Source organism: Thamnophis elegans, chromosome Z, assembly GCF_009769535.1.
Source record: "Thamnophis elegans isolate rThaEle1 chromosome Z, rThaEle1.pri, whole genome shotgun sequence".
Lineage (NCBI taxonomy): Eukaryota > Metazoa > Chordata > Lepidosauria > Squamata > Colubridae > Thamnophis > Thamnophis elegans.
In genome coordinates, this window is record NC_045558.1 from 106,663,476 (window position 1) to 106,686,406 (window position 22,931).

Sequence of the window (22,931 nt, forward strand, 5' to 3'; positions counted from 1 at the left end):
ACACGTCATACTAAAAAAAAATAAGCAGAAGCACAACCCTATTACAACCCTTTTCTGACAAGTAACTTACTACATACTACTCATTACCTTTCTGCAAGCATTTGTATGTCTTAAAATTTCTCCATCTATTCATCTACCGAAAACATATTTTCATCTACCGAAAACATATTTTTCCTTTCCACAAACACAACTTTCTATATTAACATATTTGCTAAAGAGGAAAAAAAATGTATTGCAGTTCTTCTCCAACTTTGCTCATATTTATCTCCAGTATTCTTTAAACACTTTTCCAGATATGTTTACCAAACTATTTCCTTTTTCTAGTACCGTAATTCTTGTATTTGTTCTTGCTATCTTTCTCCTTATACACAGAAACAATGGCAATATTCTTCTAATATTAGGCACAGATGCACTCTTCATACATATTAACTGTCAATTCTGTAGGCAAATGACATCAATTTTATAGTATTCTTCCAGTCATACCAGCCTTATAGGCAGCCTTTTCATTTTTAACTTCTTCACAGCACTTATTATTTTTTCATTACTTTTCTTCAACACCAATATGTAGCATAGCATAGCATAGCATAGTGTAGCTTAGCATATTAGCATAGAATAGCATAAGCATTAGCATAGCATTAGCATAGCATTAGCATAACATAGTGTAGCATAGCATAATAGCAGAGCATAAGCATTAGCATAGCATTAGCATAGCATTGGTTTATGATGTATATTTTCACTATTCAACATATACCCACACTGTAGTTTCATTCCAAACCATGTCATTCCTTTCATTTTTAATTCCATTCACTCTGCTGGAAGTTCTTTGTTTAGCCTTTTATCTATTTCCAAAGCAAATATTATTTCCCTCAATATTGCTCTGCATATTTTCTGTCCTTCTTAATTTTGCTTCTTGATCTCTTGATTATATTGCAATTGTTTCTTCTCTCTGAATAGAGTAGATACTTTTATCTCTTTCTCATGTTTTTTCTTACACAAGATCTTTATCTTTTATGCTTTTTATCCAATCCACCGCTTCCTTCAGTGCCAATGTATTTTTTAAAAAAGATGTTCTTAATTTCAAAAACATGCAGAGTAAAATATAAACAAGAAAAAAGAGACTTGAAAAGAAAGCAAAGTCAAAGAAAGAAGATAGAAGTGTAATAAGAAAGAAAAGAAAAATTGCATTAAAAAAAGAATTTTTTTTTAGGATTTTATTGGAAATTTATATGCCGCCCTTTTCCCTGAGGGGACTCAGGGCGGCTTACAACAGTGAAGGGAAGGGAGTGCAAGACAAGACTTAAAAAGAAAAGAATCGTGATTAAAAGAAAATTGATCATAAAAACACAACATTCACTCAACATTCGGGCGGGATGTCCAACTGTCTTCAGTACAGATATATGTAAAAAGGCATCCATCTCTTACTCTAAAATTATCAATAGCCCATTATTTCTATAATAACATATTCCAATTATCTTTCATGGCAAACCAGACCAGGCTTAATTTTTCTTTGAGGGTTCTTCAAGACTTGACATAGAAGAAAAATCCCATAAAATATGGTGCCTCAATAAGGTTTGCCACTTATGAAGTCTTTGCAACTTTTAACATAAGGTGGTTTAAGGGGATGAGCCTCAGCTGAAGGGTTTTATCACTTTCAAGTTACCCTAAGTGACAGGTCATTGCTATGGAAATGTTCCATGAGCGCTGTTCATTTGCACTATTGCTAAACATGAATCTGGTGCTTGTCTGGAAAAGTGTTATAGAAATAATATTCTTAAAAAATAAAGCAGCATGGCTAATAGGCCATTATTTGGACCCAGGATTGGGCAGAAGAAAATATTTGATAATACTACTAAGCATACAGCCCTGCTGGCCCTGGGCAACACAACATACCGGTAGAAATGTTTGTGTCTGTGTCTCTCTGTCTGTAGTACTTGTTATATTTTGTTTCTTAGTTTGATATAAGATTTTTAACTTTCCACTTTTTATTATATAGCTTTTCAGTGACAGGTTAGATTTCTTTTTTAACTTACACAGCTCTCTCATATAATAATAACAAAAAACAGCAGTTGTTATATTTGGTTGTGTTTTTCTAAAAGAAATTCAGTGGCTATATTTTTGAAGTTTTATCAATTTTTTAAAATAAAAAGTGAAAACAGGCATGCCTGAAGCAGACTAAGATGGCCAACAAAGCTGAGCAGATCCTACACGCAGAGCCACATCATCAGCATCCTCTACAATGAACAATCCAGTAAGACTTGGGTTGGGAGAAAGTAATGAGAGTATTCAAACACTGAAGGCTGCCTCTGCAGTGGGCTGGGATAAGACAAAAGTGGTATCATGTAGACATCTAATTTTAAAACAGCTTCAATGGCATCCTTGTCCTTTAATTGGTGGAGCATGGGATGAATCCTTGGGTGTACAGCTACTATATGCACTCTAAGCCCATTCTGGCCATTAAGCCACAAACACAATCAAAATTTGATTTATTTCAAACAGTACCATCTATCTTACAAGCCAATGTGTTGTTGCTTACTTCCCACTAACAATGAGGAAGACAAGTTGTTCTGACACATAACATATGGATGTACAATCTTCCAGAATTAACTCTATCTGGGTGTCCAAAGGCCCTCTTCCTTGGCTTGGTTCAGTTTTGGAAATGTGCTTATGTTATCAGTAATGCGCTATTAATTAGATGTCCTTTTATGGAGGTAGTACACTTTAGCTTAATTTATACACATTCTTAAAAAATAAGGCCCTCTGTCCCCTCCTGGCAAATGTCTTATAACCGCTTGTCTGTTTTTAAGTCACAATGATGGACTAGGTCAAGGTGATATTATTTTTCCCTGTCAAGTGTGCATTAGAAGGAAAACGGTATTTCCATCCAAAATTTCCCTTCTTCCCTTTTATAGATGAGGAAAAAGGCAGGACAAACTTGGGGGAACAAAAGTTAAAAGAGAAGTCAAGCACCTGCAAGAGAGGTCAAGAGGCATCTAGAGGGAATTCTAGTTTGATTGAGGAACACTTTGTGATGGACACATTCCCATCACAGAGGAAATCAACTTCCTCTGAAATGCTCCTTTATTATGAAACACCCAATACATGTTTGAAAAATATCTACATTGTTACCCTATTGTTTACAAATTTTCTTATAATAATAGGAGAATGGATCCGGATTTCAGTAGATAGATTCTGAAGAACAGCTTTCAACATTATGCACTGCCCATTTCTTAGCTGTATCGGGATTTTATAAATGCATGAATCCAAGGTGTGTATATAGTTCCCTAGAATATTTTGTTATTGTTAATTGTATAAGTAGGGGATGCAGATCACTTGCACAATATATGACATTAATGTATGTTTTCTTGGTTTTTCTGCACCTGTAATTAAAATTTTAGGGAAAGGTGTATTTTATTTTATTGCTATGTCACTGTCTATGGCCACACACTGTAAATAAAGTTTTCTGTTCTTTCCCAGGTTTATCTTCCTATATGGAATTATCCTTTTGAACTCTGCTGTTTAATATATTTGTTTGTGAATTAATATTTACTGAGGTTTGCTGGCATGCTTCATTTATCATATTGTTTTTGCTTGTGTTAATATAGCTTGGATAGTTACAACCTTGTTGATTATTATCTAGGGATTTTTGCAGACTTTTAAAAGTGTAAGTCGTTATTTAATCATCTCTCCTCTAAATTGCATTTCCTTTAAAAGGGAACCATGTAGCACCAACCCTTAAACCCACTACTGCATCCTCATGCTGTCTTCTAATGCCACCAAGGTCTGTGGCTGCATAAGTACTGTACCCAATTGGCTTGTAGCCACGCACCACTGAATTTTAACTAAACAATTACATTTAAAAAACTGACTACATACCAAACCCACTTAAAGACAAAATTAAACATAATACACCTGTCCTTTTGCAGTATTGTCCTGTCATTTGTTGCCTGTTTTGCATTCATTGTCTCTTTAAGAATGTTTAATGAAGGAAGAGCACATTTGTCCCATTTTTAAAGAAAATGTCAGGAAAATTAACCTCTCTGGTCTTCCAAAGCATTTATGTGGGGAGAACGTAGTGTGCTGTACTGCTGTTGATTCAGCGCTAGCATTTATATAGCACCAAAAATAAAATGTGTTATTCCCCTCCACCTCACCATCTGGAAAGGACTTTAATGATGCATGTGCTGCCTCTCCATCCCTGGATTGTCTTCTGTGTTGCATTGATTTGCAGTTCTTTGGCTTCATGCATTGATTTTTGCACTTTCCCCTACAGCATCTCTTGACATATTTCCATTTCTGGGCTGGTTTCCCTAAGCAAGCACATTTCATCCACAGTGCCAGCAAAGAACACCTTCCCTTCCAGGGCTATAGGTTTATGTTTTGTTCTTGAGAAGATTGCTATAGTTTCCTGCATGAATTTTCTTCCAGAGATGAAAAAACATGTTCCCTGAGCTAGTTCCTTCTCTCCATCCATGCTTTTCTCAAATAATCCTCTTCTTCTCTGAGGTATATGCATAGGACTTCCCCTCGGTTAAACAGACTGATGCATCATTTTCTTTCATAGTGGGCGGCTTGATTAATTTCTCTTGATGTCGCATGGACTGGTGCATTTCCTCGATTGCTGCTTCCCTCTTCATAATACATGCATGAAACGATCCTCTTTTTGGGGTGGAGTTGTGCATCTTCAGGATAAAGTAATGTGCTTGATGCTTTCTCCAAACTGCTGCATTTTCACAGGTTCAGGTGTTCTTCCAGGTAATGCAAGTAGCCAGAGCCTTCCTGAATTGTGTTTTTTTATGCCAATGGAAGTATTTGGTGCATTTTGTACACTGGTCGACGTCTCTTTTTTTTTTTAATCTCACCACCGGGTTCCCTTCGATTAGTTAACAAGCGCTGGAATATTTGTTTGGGCCAGAACCCAAAGACTGCTTTCTTTTTTTGTTACTTCCCTCACCGGTTTTACCTGCGATGCATCTGATTTTTCTTCTCCTCCTCTCCCCCCACCCTTTTTTCCTGAAAACCACTGAATGACATCATCCTAAAAGTCAGCCCGCCCTTAGGCTTCCCCAATTGGTTTCTCGTGTTCCCCTCCCGCCCACTAGCTCCTCCATCCATTGGTTTGGCCTCCTTGCCACTCGGAGTATGGCTTCCCCTCCCATCTCCACGAGTGGGCTGTAACTCAGGGTCTCCCCCGAAGTATGCGGATAGCTCGTTGGGCAGAGTACACGTCAGTCAGGACTTTCTTAAAGGGGCAGGGGCACCGTAGCTTTGCATTGGGCAAAGGGGCGGATTGTCTCTCCTTTTGCTCTCTGGATCTGCTTGGGCGGGCTAGAGGGGGGCGCCAGGCGGTGGCCGACCGGCCGGCCGGGAGGGAGGGATGCCGGAGCTGGGGAGTGGATTCTCCCGGGGGACGGGAATCAGGATCCATCCCTGAAAGCCGGGAGAAGGGCTAGGCATCAGCCCCCCCCCCCGGCTGTCTCCTGCATCCCTCTTGAATCAGCACCATCACCAGCAGAAGCAGCGCCGCCTCCCCCGCCTGCTGCAAAGGCAGGTAAGAACCGGGCTCGTGAGCTCCCATCTCCTCCCTGGAAACCTGCGTTGCGCCCCGCTGCTTCCGTCCTCTCTGTCCTTTCTTAGGATGCTTCACCTCTTCTAGTACCAGCTGTTCCCTGCCTGCCGCTGAAACCTCTGCTCCTTCTCCCTTTCGCAGCAGCGCTATCTGAAATCGTCCGGCTCCGCATCTCTGCTCCCCCCCTCCCTTAGCTCGTTTGGCTCAATGTCTCACTGGTTCCGCATCCCCGGGCTCCCGACGGCTTCATTGCTCTCCACCCGCGCCGCTTCACTCTCACCCTTCTTGCTTTGCACCTAGAGCACCTGCGTCTTTCCCATGCACTCTGCACTGAGCCTCAGGAAGACCCCCAATATACAGAGGAGATCCCATAAGCCATAGCATCCATAGTCTGCCCCCCCCCCCTCCCAGCCATCCAGATTCTCCGGCAGGCTCCGGGCATCTCATTTTTCTGTCCAATCAACCACCAAGGCTTCTGAGCCCATTCCCATGAGATTGCTTCTTGTTTATTCTCTTTTGCTTAACCTGCTCTCCCCCAGCCACGTTGTCTATACCTCCTCCTATCCTTTTCTGGGCGCCCTCTCCCTCCCAAACAGCTCCCAACATCTTTTCTCCTGGAAGCTTCTAAAACCCTAGCACCTAACCCAGCCTCATTTTCCTATTTAGCTCTCTGTCTGCCAAGGCACTCTAGTTCCTAAAACAGATGCTGACCAGCTTGGACTCAGGCGCCCAACCAGGTCAGTTTCACAAGGCCCTCTATAGGAGGGGGCTTCTGCCACTGTCAGCCCTTTGAATCACCACCCCAAGTGCTATACATCCCACCCATTGCCTCATGTCATTGGCTCATCAAAAGTCCTCTTATCTTTCACAGCAGCCTCTTATGTTCCACATCCCTTTAGATCTACCTGTAAAATAGTGTCCAATCCATGAGAAAAGAAGGCTTTTTTCAATAGCTGTTCACTATCTTCTCACCGGCCTTGCCTGTGTTCTGCTCAGCTGTCAACCCCTAAGCTCTTACCTACCTCCATAGAGAACTTTTGGTTTCTACCCTGCAACTGCATTCCCCAATAGCACTCCTCTTTTCTGATGTCATCTTATCTGTGCCTCCAAAGCCTCCAAGACTGAAAGGTATCAAGTTTCAATCTCATACTTACCCACTACTTACACTTTGTCTCTCACTTTAGCCAACATCTCCTTACTTTCCAATCTCCATTGACTTCAAGTACAACACCCACATTTATGCCTTAGCAGCCTCTTTGTCCTTTGCCAAAGGGTCTGCAGTCTATTTCAATTTACACCTTTACACGTTTACACGCACATCCCATGTTTTCATGATGGTCTTACTCCATTATTCCTGTCTATTTCAGAAACTTTTTTCCCAAGTACTCCACAATTACCAATACTATTTGTTCCCCAATATTCAAGACATGTAGCCCTAGATGATCCTGCCTTCTACCCGATGGCAGGAAATGTACACCACATTAAGCAATTATATGATTTGCTTGGTTGACTTTAGTCGGTGGATGAATGCAAACATTGTAATTTGTAAGCCATGTTTATGATTTGCTGTGTTGCTTGATGTGTATTATATAAGTCAATAATTACTTATATAATAAACCATGGTTAATTATAGCGTAGTGTGATGTATGAACATAATTCAACTTTTGATTCCACATCCATACCTGCCTCTACTTTTTTCTTTAAAAAAAAAAGCCTCTGCTTCCAGCACAACATCCACCCACTAGTTCATTTTTCTCTTCATCTTTTGACTCTCCATATGTATTGTATCAGATCAATATTTTGGTTATTCATTCATTCATTCATTTTGCCTATTCATGTTTTCATCTCTCAAACATCTGCACTGAATTCTCTTCAGATGTCATTCCTATTTCCCAGATGTTTGCCTGGGAAACCCTTTCTTGCATCCACAAATCAGACAATGTGTTTGTTGGATGAGCTGCTCCTGCTAAGACTCCCTCTTGCTATATATCAAGGCTATAGTACCATAGTATATAGAAAAAAGAATATGCATGATGCTTTGATAGCACAAAATATTATGGGGTCTGTATTAAAATATCTATTTCCAGCCAATAGATTACAATCTCTTCTCCAAAGCCTAAAATTCTTTATATGAAGTTAAAAGTTGGAGTGTTTCCTCTTGTGGTCTCAGGGAGTTACATTTTCTATCCTCATTGCATGCCTATTGAAGGAGTTGATGGATTTGCTGTCTGCTTCCTATTTTTGCAGTCAAAGATTGACAGCCTTCCATAGTTATTTTTGATAAACCCATAAGACCCAAATGAAGATACCATGTAGTTTAGACACTTGAGACAGACTCATAAGCGTACCTCATGCACCACCTCTTTTTGGCAACTGTGTTCATACAGGTTTTTGATAATAAATATTTCTAGGGATTTTTTAAATTCTTCCCATAGAAATGTTTATGTAATTATAGTTGGGGGGGGGACATTTTTAATTTTGTGGGCACAATACACACATACTGACACAGATTCAAACTTACGTACAACAGTGACCAGTGTTGTAGAGTAACACAATAATATTGCATAAGTGTTTGAATGTGCATCTCTGAACAGAAGAATTATTCCTTTACATACTTGCAATCAGTGAAATGTACATATCCATTACCAAACTGTTGGAGATGAAATGGTAAGGGTGGACCTCTGTTATAACATGTATGAGCAGAGGTATTGGAAATATTTTAAAAATACAATCAGTATTAGGAATTCAAAGTTCTTTCCTGTGCATATTTTTCCTGGAATATACATGTTTACAGATGTATGTCCATATTAAGTGTGACATACATCTTATTAATATGTTCCAGGTGCATATAATAGAATGATATTTGATTCTGAACAATTGGTTAATGAAATCAAAACGTTGTTTCTTGCATTTGTTTAGAATCACAGCAATGGATAGATTCTCCCATAATAAATATACTATTTTTAACCACATAAAATAGTTTTCATGTTTCACTTCTTTACCAAAAGTGTAGTTAAACTATGAAGTTCATTGCCATCATCTATGGTTATGGCTTTTAAAGGAGACTTGACAATTTCATGGGGGAGGTTAACACAACTAGTAATCTTCAAGACTGTTAAAGCACTTCTTAAAGCACCAGAGACATACCTTTAATAATAGCTGTTGGAGACCAACCATGGAAGAAGATTGCTTTGTGGTGCTACTTCTGATCTTCTCCAGTGCACTAGCTTAGCCCTTGGGTGACACACAATATTAAACTAAAATGTGCTCTTGGACGGACCCACCTGAATTCTTCTGTTTTTATACCTCTGCAATGACCCTTGACTTCGTTGACATTCTCCAAGACATGCTTCCCCCAAACTCACGAATAAATATGAAGATTGTTCCTGGATTTCACAGGTGTTATCTTTGTTCTGCCACATGTGGCTATGAATCCAATCTATACTGTGACAGCAAAGATGTTCTGATGGAGGCAAATGGAAGTTGGCATTATTGCACAAGATTGGAGCACCTCCATTTCTGTCCCAATCCTAGCAGTGCCTTTATAGGCTAAATGTGTCTGATGAAATTGTATATTAACTTCCAAATATATTGAAGTTTTTCATTCACAATAAACTCATATTATTTTACTTTTATATTAGATTACCATGGTTTGGAATGATTTTACCATTCACCCTCCCTTATAATTCCATAGGAAAAAGTCTCTAGATTTTGCTAGGGTGGGTTGACAAACAAGAAGATGCAGTTACTGAATGAATGAATGCTGTGCAAGAATAATTTTATTAGATGTCATCTTCACCTCTTGAATCTTCACTTTCTTATAAAGTCACGAAGATTACAAATTTGTTGGTTTTGGAATAAAAAAGAGTGAGAGATTACCTGAATGTCCCCTTTCATATTTCAAGTATAATTCTAAGTTTTCAATGTATTGACATACTAGCAGACATTTACTATTGATAATGATTTGGCTTTCACAGCTTTTGTAATATTCTTTTGCAATCCTCTTTACTTATTCTTGTCTGCAAGTCTGAAGAAGGGAGACTATGAGAATCATCTTTCCAGGTCTTCCCCATTGGTTGCAATTGCTACAGTTTTGTGCATACATTCCCATTGTGGAGTCCTTGGTCCTCTTTGAGCTTGCCAACTGAGTTGAGAGAGCACCAAGGATTCACAATTCAACTCTGAGCCACAAATATTCTCTTCTATTGCAAGCTGCTATTTTTAGTTTTTTTAAAAAACCCCACCTTTATTATTTTTATAAATAACTCAAAGCAGCGAACATTCCTAATACCTCTTTCTCCTATTTTCCCCCCACAACAACCATCCTGTCAGGTGAGTTGGACTGACTTCTCACCTAGTTGGCTTTCGTGCCTAAAGCGGGATTAGATCTAACCTGGAGCTTTAACCACTAGACAAAGCTGCCTCTCTTATTACTCTAAAGGTAAAGATTTCACGCACATATATGTGCTAGTCGTTCCCGACTCTAGGGGGCAGTGATCATCTCCGTTTCAAAGCCGAAGAGCCACCGCTGTCCGAAGACGTCTCCGTGGTCATGTGGCTGGCATGACTAAATGCCAAAGGGGCATGGAAAGCCGTTACCTTCCCACAAAAGGTGGTTCCTATTTTTCTATTTGCATTTTTACATGCTTTCAAACTCTAGGTTGGCAGAAGCTGGGACAGGTAACAGGAGCTCACTCCGTTATGCAATGCTAGGCATTCAAACTGCTGACCTTTCTGATCAACAAGCTCAGCCTCTTAGCCACTGAGCCACCGTGTCCCTTATTACTTATTATCTATTTTACACTATTACACCCCCCACACATCCATCTTTATTTTGTATCTATCTATCTATCTATCTATCTATCTATCTATCTATCTATCTATCTATCTATCTATCATATCTGTCTACCTTCCTTCCTTCCTTTCTTGGTTCTGGTATGCCAAATAAATATAGAATGTCCCTACGATATGTGCTAATGGGCAATGTTTGATTATTTGAAGTAGTCAACTGAGGTGTCTCACTTATAGATTGCTACAGCTGCTTCATGGGTTCTTAATGTTGGAGGAGAAGAAGGGGGACTATATGCAATGAGCCTTGATGTGCAACAAGATAGCATAAAGCTTTACTATCCCAAAATTTCTTTGGTGAGCTCTTTCATAGGCTTGAGGTGAAGTACCGCCAATGAGACTCACTTTTGATTTTCACTGCTTTCCGCTTCTCTTTTGACGGGGTTTGTTCTTGGTTTCCTCTGAACATGGCTTCAGTAGTTATGATTTATAGGAGGAACTAGCCTTGAATAGCCTAAGTATTCTTAACTAAAACAAGTGCATTCCCTTCTGAGTTCTGCCCGCATTTTTTTTCCAGCAGGTTTGGAAGATCATAAAATAGAATCCTATTATTTCAAGGATTAACAAGAATCTTGTTATTTCCAGCAACATGCATCACACCAAAAGAAGATTGGATCCCTAATAACAGTGCTGAAATTCATTTGATTAGCCAGAATAGTATCAGGAGCTAAATCTTATAACTCTTTTGGCCAGCTGGAGAGAAGTTCTGGCTTTGAAGAGAGGCAGATCACCTTTCTCTCACCTGAACTAGATTTCTGAGCAACATGATTTATAGAAAGGGTCTTTAGATCAAGGTAGGGTTGTTTGTGAATACCTTGCTTGCAGTATATGGTGTGAGTGGGTATTAAATTTAAGTAATTGTGTGTTAAACAAAGATGTGTTGAAAAGAGGCAAATGGAAGGGCAGCGGGATTTGCTAAGCTCCATACTATTTATTATATTGCACTGTATTGTTTTTTAATTTTATATGGAGTTTTTCTTTTTTTGGTCTGCTTAAAACCCTAAAGCTGGCTTTGCACAATATACTAGTTAACATTGAGTAGCATAGGTTATGATTCAGCATGCTGTGGGAACCAGGCCATCCATTTAGCCATAGTATTTGGAGACTGAAAGCTTATAAAACACAGTTGTGTTTTGTTAACCTGGTTTTAGTGTGCTGTGTAACCCCATCCATTCTGTGACTGAAGGCGGGAGGAATAAATGAACCCGCTATTCCTCAGAGTCATCCTTGCTCTGTTTATTGCACTATAGTTTATATCTACAGCTCCGTATATATATATATATATATATATATATATATATATATATATATATATATATATATATATATATATATATATAAAGCTTTATATTTACAGCTGTGTCCTTCTCTTATTTCCCAGAGCCCCTGTTCCCATTAGCTATCTGACTCCCCATTCTGCTTTATCATGTCCTATCTACAATGATAAGGGTTTAACCTGTTCAGTGAATCCAGCCGGGATCTACTTTATTCCTCCTGGAAATGGCTGCTTAATATTTTTATCTCCATTATTCTAGAAAAATATTCTGCTTGGGGTCAGCATTTATGTGCATGCATACTCTCGTGTCTTCGCAAAAAAGATCACAAAAATATATCCTGTTATGCAGTGCACTCATATATTTCTGTCCGTCTAAGGCTGTGGGGCTTGGCCTGAAATTACCTAGCTGGTCCAGTTAAAGTAATATTTGAATCAAAAGCTTTTCATGGAAGCAAACAAAACAAAAGGAAAAGATATGAAGATGTAGTTTCTACATTAGTACAGGTATGTTTTCTGGAAGACACAGGTTTTGGGAAGGGCCTGAATATGGAGGCCATTCCAGGCCTAAAACTTAGCTTGGCAGAAGGTTAAGAAGCAGGAATATAGTAGTAATGGTGCTGGAGAAAATGTGTGTACTGACAAAATGGGAGGTATTGTAAGACAAAGACTCAATTCAGCATCAACAGAGATAGCTATTTTTTTTAGAAGTACCATGCTTACAATGAATTAGGTTCCCTATCCAGAGTGCCAATGATCAATCACATAGATAAAAGGAAAAGGAGGATACTGATAACAAGAGGCTATCTGTCCTAATTCACAGAAGACACTTATCTTTTTCAAAGATTGTTGGTCCCAACCTGGTTGTACATAGAAAGATTTGTACGAAAATAAAAGCCTTGAAGCTGCCATTACTAGGACTTGGATACTTTCCTCAACTGACTTTCTCTTTCCCTTGGTGTCAAGATGCCTTCTATGTTTATTTAAATTATACCAATTCTTTTTAGATTGCATTTAGAATATGTTAATAATTGAATAGTCTGTTCTATTTTATGATGTGTCTTCTTCATTTTGTAGGATATAAGCATCACCTCCTTGAAGAGAAGATACAGGGCAGAAATAAAAGGAATTTCTTGTGGGGCAGAGGAAATGGTTTAGGGAGATGTAACAGATGAGAGTTAGTCCTTTCATCCCTCCCCTTATCCTTACTGAATTCACATATGGTACTAAGCATTTTGTATGACTGCAAATATATCACTTGTTAATAATATCTCTGACCCGTCCAATAATTGAAGTTTCTTTGGTTTAATTGTTATGTACAGGCTGATTCTGAACCCACTTCCTATATTATAAGGGACTGTGGTAAAGGAAAGTAAGAATATTAAAGTTTATGATAAGACAATTGTCCTAACATTCTACCTCAACCTACTTTTTTCCAGAGGAGTTAGATTTCAGTGTGTGTGTGTGTGTGTGTGTGTGTGTGTCTGAGAGAGAGAGAGAGAGAGAGAGAGAGAGAGAGAGAGAGAGAGAGAGAGAGAGAGAGAGAGAGAATTGTGTTGGAATATTTGTTGGTATAATTCATTATGATCAGAAGTAGACAGTAGTAGGCTTTAATAACTTCTTTTTGGCTTCTACATTTTACTATAAAATCCATTGATTAAAGACTGACTAAACATTAGATAGCAGGAGGGAAATAGAAGGCATAGTAAGGTTTACAGATAGTCCTTGCTTAGCAACTAGTCAACAATTCAAAGTTATAATGCGTCCCAAAAAGGTAATTCTGAAATTCTGATGGCCATATACTGCTCCCCTACAATCATAGTCACATGATTGTATTTTGAGTGCTTGGCAAATGGCTCGTATATAGGCCAACACATAATCGTGATTTTTGCTGCTTTTTGCTGTTTTCCATTGTTTACAGTTTCCAGCAAAAAACTCCTATTGAATAAAATAGATTTGTTTAACTATTTCAATGTTTGCTTAATAATAAACCACCACAAAAATAGTTAAAATCAGACAGTCATATGGTGACGTGCTTAATGACTGCCACAATTTACCATCATAATGCCATGCTCAATTATAACTGCAAGTCAAGGACAACTTGTATTCTATTTTACTACTTTTGTGTGTGAATAGAAACTACATCTAAATTATATAGACCGGGGGATTTGAGCACAAGACGACTCTAATCTTTAGTAGAATTCAAAAAATAACTAAGTAGTACTTTTAGTATCTTTAGTAATATAGGATTATCATAAAACTACACTTTGCAAATTTCAGTGTATGTTATTTAATTTTACATTTTACTTGCTTTTGTTAAACTGCTGATAAGTCAAAAACTTTGCTGATCTACTGCATATCATCCAAAGACCTACGAGTAAATCCTGTTCTACCTTCTGTGCATATTTGATCTATGTGCCTGGTACTAACACACAGAACAGGAATGGCAGCTTTCTATCCAAATAATTGGCACAGGATTAAATTGTACAAACCTTTGAATCAACAAAATGCTACACTGTTCCTGGAAACTTCCGTATACCCTCATAGGTGTCTATTCCATTTGTAATGAAAATATTGCACCAAAGACCACATGGAGACCCTTGTAATTTTCAGTCAATCCTTTTTCCACATTCCTTGTTTCTACTATTTACATATAAGTATGTTCACACAATAGACACTACCCACAATTAACTTGTCAGATTTTGATAAGTTTGAATTTACATGGTACATAGAGTCATAAATTAACTAGATGGGTTGGTTGAATTTGCTGCACATGCTGATTAAATTGTGCTCAGCGAGTTTATTGTTTTATGAGTTCTATGAACACAGCCATTTATATGTTTACTTTCTACAATAGCTGATACACTTTTACATTTTGAGGCTTAGGTTAATATTTTTGTTCACCTTAGAATTTGGGAGCTTATGATAGCATAATTGAATTATTTTTGACTGTTGTTCTATTTATAACAGGTGTTGCATTTTAATTTTTTAGTTTTAAATATACAAAGCCTAGAAATCTGATAGGGAGTAAATATTTTAAATAAAAAAATAGTAACATGTAAAATGGTAAAAACTGAATAGAAAAAAACAAATGAGATATGTAGCACATAAATCACCAAATAGCAATCCTTTAAAAAAAAATCAGCTGAATTATATAAAAAAGAAGACATATTTCTGGTTCTTTCTTACTAACTAAAAAGTATCAGTCCTCCAATCCAAATAATGTGGAGTGCTTGTTGCAATGTTTTGCAGAATCCAGTATATTAGAATAAATTTAAGATTAAGTACAGAATAAAACTAATTTGATGGATAATAAGTAAGCATCTTGCACAATATTTATTACTCAGTACAAAATTTACAACTCTGTGATATTCTAAGCAAAAATATTCAGTTCCTTGACACTCTTATTTTCCTTTCTAAGCTTTTATCCTATAAAAAAGCATCATTATTACTATTATAAAATACACATCATGTTTTGAATATTTAAGACATATGAATCCTAAGCAATCCACCAGTTTCAATAGATAGGGAGGGAGTTTGTTTTGTTTTTTGTTTTAACCTTACTTTGCTGAACTAAGATATGAATTTAGAGATATATGGCTACTGGTCTATATACTTCTAGAAGTGAAGGAATGGCTGCATAATTCCTGGAAATTGATTAATTTGTGGCACACAGAATTGAGACAGAATTGGCTCTAGGACACTTCCCCAATCAATTACCTCCATCTATTTTAGATTACAAAACCAATCTTCTAGGTATTATAGCCAATAGTTAGTAGCGATTTGCTATTCAAAGCCATTGCACAGGATGGAAAGATGACTTGCCCTGAAATGGGGTTGGAAATCAAGGCGGGGATGAGGCTGGACTGGTTTCTGGCATCTCTAGTTCCCCAACCGGCTGAACTTCATGCCTGCCACGTGATTTTCTGCCTCTCTCCATCTGCTCACAAAGTCAATTATTTCAAGCTCTCTTATCCTTCCATTCTTCTTCTCCCTTAGTGTTGGAGAACATTAATGTTCTTCTTCTCTCAGTGTTGAAGAGGAACCGATATTTTCACTTGGGAAGTGGTGACAAAAGTGCAGCACTGACTGTGGTAACATCCGTGATCCCATTATTTCCATTTGTAATAAATTAGCAGAATATGTGTGTTGTCTTGTCTGCTGATTCCAGACCCTGTGTCTGTAAGCTGCTTTTCCATCTCCCCCCGCTCCACCAGCTATACTTCCAAACTAGAATTTATAGCTGTCTGAGTTCAATTTATCTTGCCACGTCAAATGCTTGAAGCTATGGTGGGTTTTGGCAACAGGCTTCAAGCCATCCCTTTTTAAGGGTCCTTAACCCTTCTTCCTGTTCTCTAAAATATCCTCTGAGTGTCTACTTACCGCTTTGGGATTCTGCTTCCTGCATCAGCTCAGACTATCCTAATATTGCCAAGAAATGATCTGAATTTAAGGCATTTCTTCTAAATACAGATTGGACAGAAAGGCCCATCTGCCTTTATTATCATATTATCAGCAAATCCAAGACAATGCTCATGTTAACTGTGAATTATTTTGGAAAATAATTGAATCTTCTGTTCAAGAGGTGCTGAGAAGTTCTTATTGTAAACCAGGGAGGAAGTCATATGGCCTATTTGATTTTATTCAGTTTTAACTTCCAGCAGTTCTCATTAGCTTGACCAACAGTGAGGAACGCTGGAAATTGTAGGCTATACCATTTGGAGAAGTCCACTTACAATTCTTATAGCTCAACTTAGTCAATGTAATTGTCCCAAATGATGATAATAGCCCATCGTTGTAAGGAATGGCTTCTTCCACTAGTTTCTATTCAGTCAGTCCTTTTAATCAAATAGTCTGCAATTAAACTTGGGACTCTCATTGTGCAGAGTATATATTCTTATCTTAAACTATTATTCCATCAGTTACTGTCTAAAATCAACATTCTGGTTTGATTCTTTTCCTACAGATTCTCATTTTCCCAGGTAATATTTGATATTTTTTCTTTTCTTTTTCAGAATCTAGAGGTACTCTTCTGTTCCTTCTAGAGGAGCCCTCAGGGCATCCCTCCCCACTTTACTTGGCATGATGATGTGCGAAGTGATGCCAACCATTAATGAGGACAACCGCCGTGGTTCAGCCTATGGGGCCGATGATGCCAATTTCGAGCAACTCATGGTCAACATGTTGAATGAGCGAGAACGGCTTCTGGAGACTTTGCGTGACACCCAGGAAAGTTTGGCTACCTCCCAACTCCGCCTGCGTGAATTGGGTCATGAGAAGGAGTCACTTCAACGTCAGCTCAACATTGCCCTCCCACAGGTCAGGAATGGGGATGTGAGAATAAAAGCTGGAAGGTTACAAGGCTGTCTTGGTAATAGGAGTCTCAAAATCTTTGCTGCCTAGAAAAATTGGCATCCAGTGGGTGGGCTGAATGTGCACAGTTTCTGAGGTTCTTTATAGCTTTTCCAAATTGTAATTTGGTTCTTGCATTAAGTAATTCATTCATTTTATTAATTTGAAATATTTTATCCTGCTTTTTACTGGATAAGGCTCCTAGAGTGATTGATAGAAAATTCTGTATAATAATAATAATAATAATAATAATAATAATAATCACTGCATGTGAGGGAATTGAAATGCCCAATGGCCAATTAATTAAATGCAAAGAAAATGAAGCCTACAAATACTTAGGCATCCTGCAGTTGGATAACATCAAGCATGGAGAAGTAAAAACTATTATCAGAGGAGAGTACACCAACAGAGTTAGGAAAATTTTGAAATCTAAATTGAATGGTGGAAATACAATCAAGGCCATAAATACCTGGGCAATACCAGTTATAAGATACACAGCTGGCATAGTTAACTGGACACAAGCTGATTTGGACCTTTTGGACCGAAAAACCAGGAAACTAATGACAATGCACTACAGTTTACATCCACGTGGTGATACTGATAGACTATACCTGCCACGAAAATCAGGTGGCAGAGGATTATTACAAGTGAAGCAAACAGTTGAAGAAGAAAAACATGCACTGGCTGATTATTTAAAAGAAAGTCAAGAACATCTATTAATCGAAGTAAAGAACAAAAATCTACTGAAGGCCCAACAGACAAAACAAGAATACAGAAAAGATGTGATAAAATCAAGAATGGAGAGTTGGCAGAACAAAGCACTGCATGGTCAATTTCTGGAAAAAATAAAAGATAAAGTGGACAGGGAACAAACTTGGTTATGGTTAAAAACAGGTACATTAAAGAAAGAAACAGAGTCACTAATCCTGGCTGCGCAAGAACAAGCTATCCGCACAAATGCCATTAAGGCGAAAATCGAAAAATCCTCTGATGATGCCAAATGCAGACTTTGCAAAGAAGCTGACGAAACTGTTGATCACATACTCAGCTGCTGTAAAAAAATCACGCAGACTGATTATAAATTGCGGCACAATTCAGTAGCACAAATGATCCATTGGAATTTGTGCAAAAATTATAATATTAAAACAGCAACAAACTGGTGGGAACATCAGCCTGAAAGAGTCACAGAAAATCAGATGGTCAAGATCTTGTGGGATTTCCGTATACAAACCGACAAAATACTGGCGCATAATACACCAGACATCACACTGGTTGAGAAAAATAGGGTCACAATCATAGACATCGCAATACCAGGTGATAGCAGGGTTGCCGAGAAGGAACATGAAAAAATCGCAAGATACCAGGACTTAAAAATCGAAATTCAACGACTATGGCACAAACCAGCAGTGGTAATTCCAGTGGTAATTGGCACACTGGGTGCTATTCCAAAAGCACTGGAATTACATTTAAAACAGTTAAAAATTGACAAAATCACCATCAGTCAAATGCAAAAAGCCGCACTGCTTGGATCTGCACGCATATTGCGAAAATACGTTACGACGTCCTAGGCCCCTGGGTGGGGCCCGACTAGTAACCAATGCCAAATCCGGCGAAACAACTGGCCGCTGTGATACAATTGTATAATAATAATAATAATAATAATAATAATAATAATAATAATAATAATAATGTGCCATTAGTATAGTCATAAAAACAATGACAATGATATTTGCCCTTCCTGTCTTTCTCATTGGATAGTGGATCATAATGGCCTTCAAGAGGAGAAACAAGCCTACTTGGTGATTGAGGAGAGAGGAGAAGAGAAATAGAGCCCTGTATTTTGCACATTCCTAAGAGAAAGCAATGATGGCAGTTTACTGCATTGGCTCAAAAGTCTTTGGAGGAGGATAGAGTTGCTCTGGGCAATTACTCAGAGGCAACTCCCTCCAAAATATGGTTCAATATTTGGAAAAATCAGATTAGAGAAATTAGAGGCCAGAACTTTTCATTTAAGGCAGAGAAATGAATCAGTGGAAATGTAAATTCCAAGAATTATTTCTGCACATTGAAATTTCCCACACTTACAGCTTATTTTGAAATTGATTCAATGAAAAAAAAAACCCAATGAAAATATATTACTTGGATATAAGATGTGGTTAGAAGAATTGGGGTAATGCTCTATGAACATTCTTTCTCTACCACCTTGTAAAGGTTTTGTGCTGGCTTTTTATTCCAGTGCCTCTAGTGATTTCTGTGAAGGGCAGAGAATGGTCTTGTTGAACAGCAAAAGAGGAAAGCAGTTTGTGACTGTTCTCCTCCCTGACACACGAAGACCAGCAGATCTGAAACATTTGTATAATTTAGATATGGAAAGCCACTATAAGGATTTTATTTTCCTTTTGTTAAGTTGTGACCTGCTCTCAGAAACTGACTGAACAGTAGTTTTCTTGAGAAGGTTTTTCAGAAGTGGTTTGCCATTGCTTCCTTCCAAGGCTGAGCGAGAGTGACTGGTACAAGGTTTCCCAACAGATTTTGTGCCCAAGACAAGAATAGAACTCATAATCTCCCAGTTTCTGTTGCCTTAAGCAATACCACTACCAAACTTCTGCTCATTATAAGAGTTGCTAATAACAATTTCCTGGTGTCAGAGGAAAACAGATTGAAAAGAATACTGTAGGTCAGAAGTGTATTTTTGCTTATTTGGGGGCTCCAATTATAAGTGGCAAGAAAGATAAAAATCAGTGATTTCTGATTATAAAAAATATAGTGATTTCTTTGTTCTACCAGAGGATGTAGTTCAAAACTACAAAAGTGCAAATCTCTTCTCCTTGGGCTCAATATACTCTATATTCATATTGTAATTTTGTTTAGAGTAAATTTAAGAATATTTAATTTTTGAAAGTATCACTTTGGGTATCCTGTCTGATGCCACATATGGGCACTTATTGGACTGGGCAAATAAACTATGTAACAGCCTTTTTCTTTTAAAATAATGCATGTATTGATAACTTCTTTTTCATATCTTCTTTTCTTTTGATATCTTCTTTTCCTATTAAGGACCTACAGTGCAGTTCCTAGCAATTAGATAGAACTCTAATACATGAAATTATTTTAGAAGGAAACAAAGGAAATGTAACAGCCAGCAGTTTCAAAGCAGTAAAATTCAGAAAATGCTTCACAAAATAAGAATACTGTGATATTATGCTTTGAAACTAAGGTGCCAGATACTTGAACATGAAAAGAAAACAAAAGAAAAAGACAAGACAATTGGACAAGAGGTTAAAGGTAGGGGTGGAGATAAGATGAGGAGACACTAATTGTTTTTCTTTAGAAAGAAAAAATTACCATGAAACACTGCAAAAAATGTACTTACAATAGGTCTACATGTATAGGATATTATTTTTCCAGCATCAAAAAGACTAGTTTTTCAGAAATAATTTTCCAACAAATCTTCATTTTCAAGATCACTCTATATTACTGGTTCTATATTAATATAGAATTGACAATGATGCACTTTCCAAATTTAATCATAGAAATGTATGGCAAGTCACGTGATCTACAGATTACAGTGATCATAGATTTGAAAGGGCTGGATTGAAGCCAATTGCTGGAATCAGGAAATAAATAATGTAAATCTAGGCTCTCAAGTTTATTGATGTACTATGGAAACAAATAGAAAATTTACAGAGCCATAGTATTAAAAAAAATTGAATGACTAGTGTAGAAACAGCATCCTTTTCAGAAGAAAACCACCCCTGAAGAAACTCAAAAAGCTTGACAATTGATTTTAATGCTGTGGCTGTGGGACAAAGGAACTGAGGACAAAAAATAGGATATGTTCTCCTTTTCCTGAATATCTGGTAAGTCTACTTGAAACCAACAGCAAAGAAAACTGGCACATTTCTGACAGAAAGTAGTTCCCCACTTATGTCCCTCTGCATTATAAAATGGCTATTTTTAATTGGCTTATAGTGAAATAGGAGTAGCTCTGATTACTATAATTCATGGTGGATTTATATCTTCTGGATATAAATACCAATATCTATCTACATACAAATGGAGATGGAGAATGATAGATCTGAAAATGAACAGTTATGGAAGTCTGCAGACTTCCCATTTCTTAACATATGGGTAATCTTCAACTTAACAACCACTAATTCAGTGACTGAAGTTACAATGGCACCGAACGAAGGAACTTACAACCAGTGATCAAAATTCAGGCGCTTGGCAACCTGCCTGCAGTTACGACCGCAGAGGCACTTCAACTCTCCTCATCTGCCCCATGTCCCCCACCCATCCTCCATCTGTTCTTCCCGACTTCTTGCTTTTGCTGCTGACCAAAGATGCCGGGCCTGCTCCTACTACTGGCCACACAAACTGTTTTCCCAAGATCACGCATGGCAGATTCCTTGTGAGATCAGGGGAAGATAGCCTCACGTGATAGCTAGTTCATATAGAACAGTGTTTCTCAACCTTGGCCACTTGAAGATGTCTGGACTTCAATTCCCAGAATTCCCCAGCCAGCGAATGCATCTTCAAGTGACCAAGGTTGAGAAACACTGATATAGAATAACAGAGTTGGAAGGGACCTTGAGGTCTTCTAGTCCAACCCCCCTGCTTAGGCAGGAAACACTACACCATTTCCGACAAATGGCTATCCAACATCTTAAAGACTTGCAGTGTTGCAGACTTGCATTCACAACTTCTGGAGGCAAGTTGTTCCATTGATAAATTGTTCTGTCAGGAAATTTCAGTTACCTCATGAAGGACTCTGGCGGGCTTGCCTCAGCGGCAGCAGGATCACAAAATTGATAAAATTGAGCTGGAGCAGCAGAGTGCAGGGCAGCAGGAGCCTCAGACGGCATGAAAATAAGGGCCACTGTGGCTGGGCCTGGGCTGGTCTTGCTTCCTAGGGCTCAGTGGCTTTTGTGTCACGCTGCTGGGCCAGGCTTGAACTGGGCTTCATGTGGTTCAAAAAGCCTTCCTGGGGTGCTGCAACTCTAGCCTTTTCTCATAGTGCAAAGGGGCTTTGTGGTGCACTGTGACTTTGCAAAAAGCTTGTAATCCCAAAGCCATAGCATACCAAGAAATCCTTTAGCCCCAGCATATACTTTCTCCAGCTTTCCTGGGCTTCCACTATACCATGACACCCTGTGTGGGCCAGCCCAGGCCTCCCTAACCCCCTCCATGTTCTTCCATTTTCTTTACTTGGGATTCTTGCCTCTTGCTGCATAATGTCATGTGGGTTTTGGGACTATGTTGGCAACAGGGAATGCCTGATTTGCCATAGATAAGCAATGGCATGTGACTCTGCAATTTACAATCACATTGCTTAGCAACAAAATTCTGGTCCCAATTGTGTTGTAAGTCGAGCACTACCTGTAAATTTTGATGATATGTGGGAAACTGGATTAAGAGACTTAAAAAGGAAAAGGTCAGATCAGAGACAGCACAGCTTGCAATGGATAGTGGTGGGGCAAGAAGATCAGAAAAGTTTTTGGGGCTGTAAAGGAGATGGCGGGATAGAGATATACTTTCATTCTTGCTTTACCTTAAAGTAGAATTATCTTGTCTGTCTGTGATTCCTATCTGGTTTATCCCATGAGGTCGACAGTAATGGATTGACATAGATAATAACTTTTATTTACATAATACTGAGAAATAAAAAATGTATGCAGATGAAATGAAATTGGTCCAATTTGAAAAGTGGAAATACAAATATTTTGGATAATTTAATTTATTAAACTTGAATGTTGCCTGATTCTCAGCAGTTCTAATCCATTGCATTTTGCACTCTTCTGTTCTGGCCCCTTGAATTCTATATCATTTTTGAACAGAGTTCTGCATGCAAAGAAATGTGATAATCAGGGATACAGCTAAGGCCATGCCCAT

At 38.2% G+C, this 22,931-nt stretch overlaps 1 protein-coding gene across 1 annotated transcript in view; it reads left to right on the forward strand.

The window, feature by feature from the left end:
* The first annotated feature begins 5,312 nt into the window (after positions 1 to 5,312).
* Positions 5,313 to 22,931, forward strand: part of PPFIA3 (PTPRF interacting protein alpha 3) — a 74,590-nt gene continuing 56,971 nt past the window's right edge. Inside the window, exons 1-2 of the mRNA XM_032238200.1 lie at positions 5,313 to 5,548; positions 16,703 to 17,006. Coding sequence (XP_032094091.1) covers positions 16,770 to 17,006 — 237 coding nt within the window. The 5' untranslated portion in view covers positions 5,313 to 5,548; positions 16,703 to 16,769. The remainder of the gene's footprint in view (positions 5,549 to 16,702; positions 17,007 to 22,931) is intronic.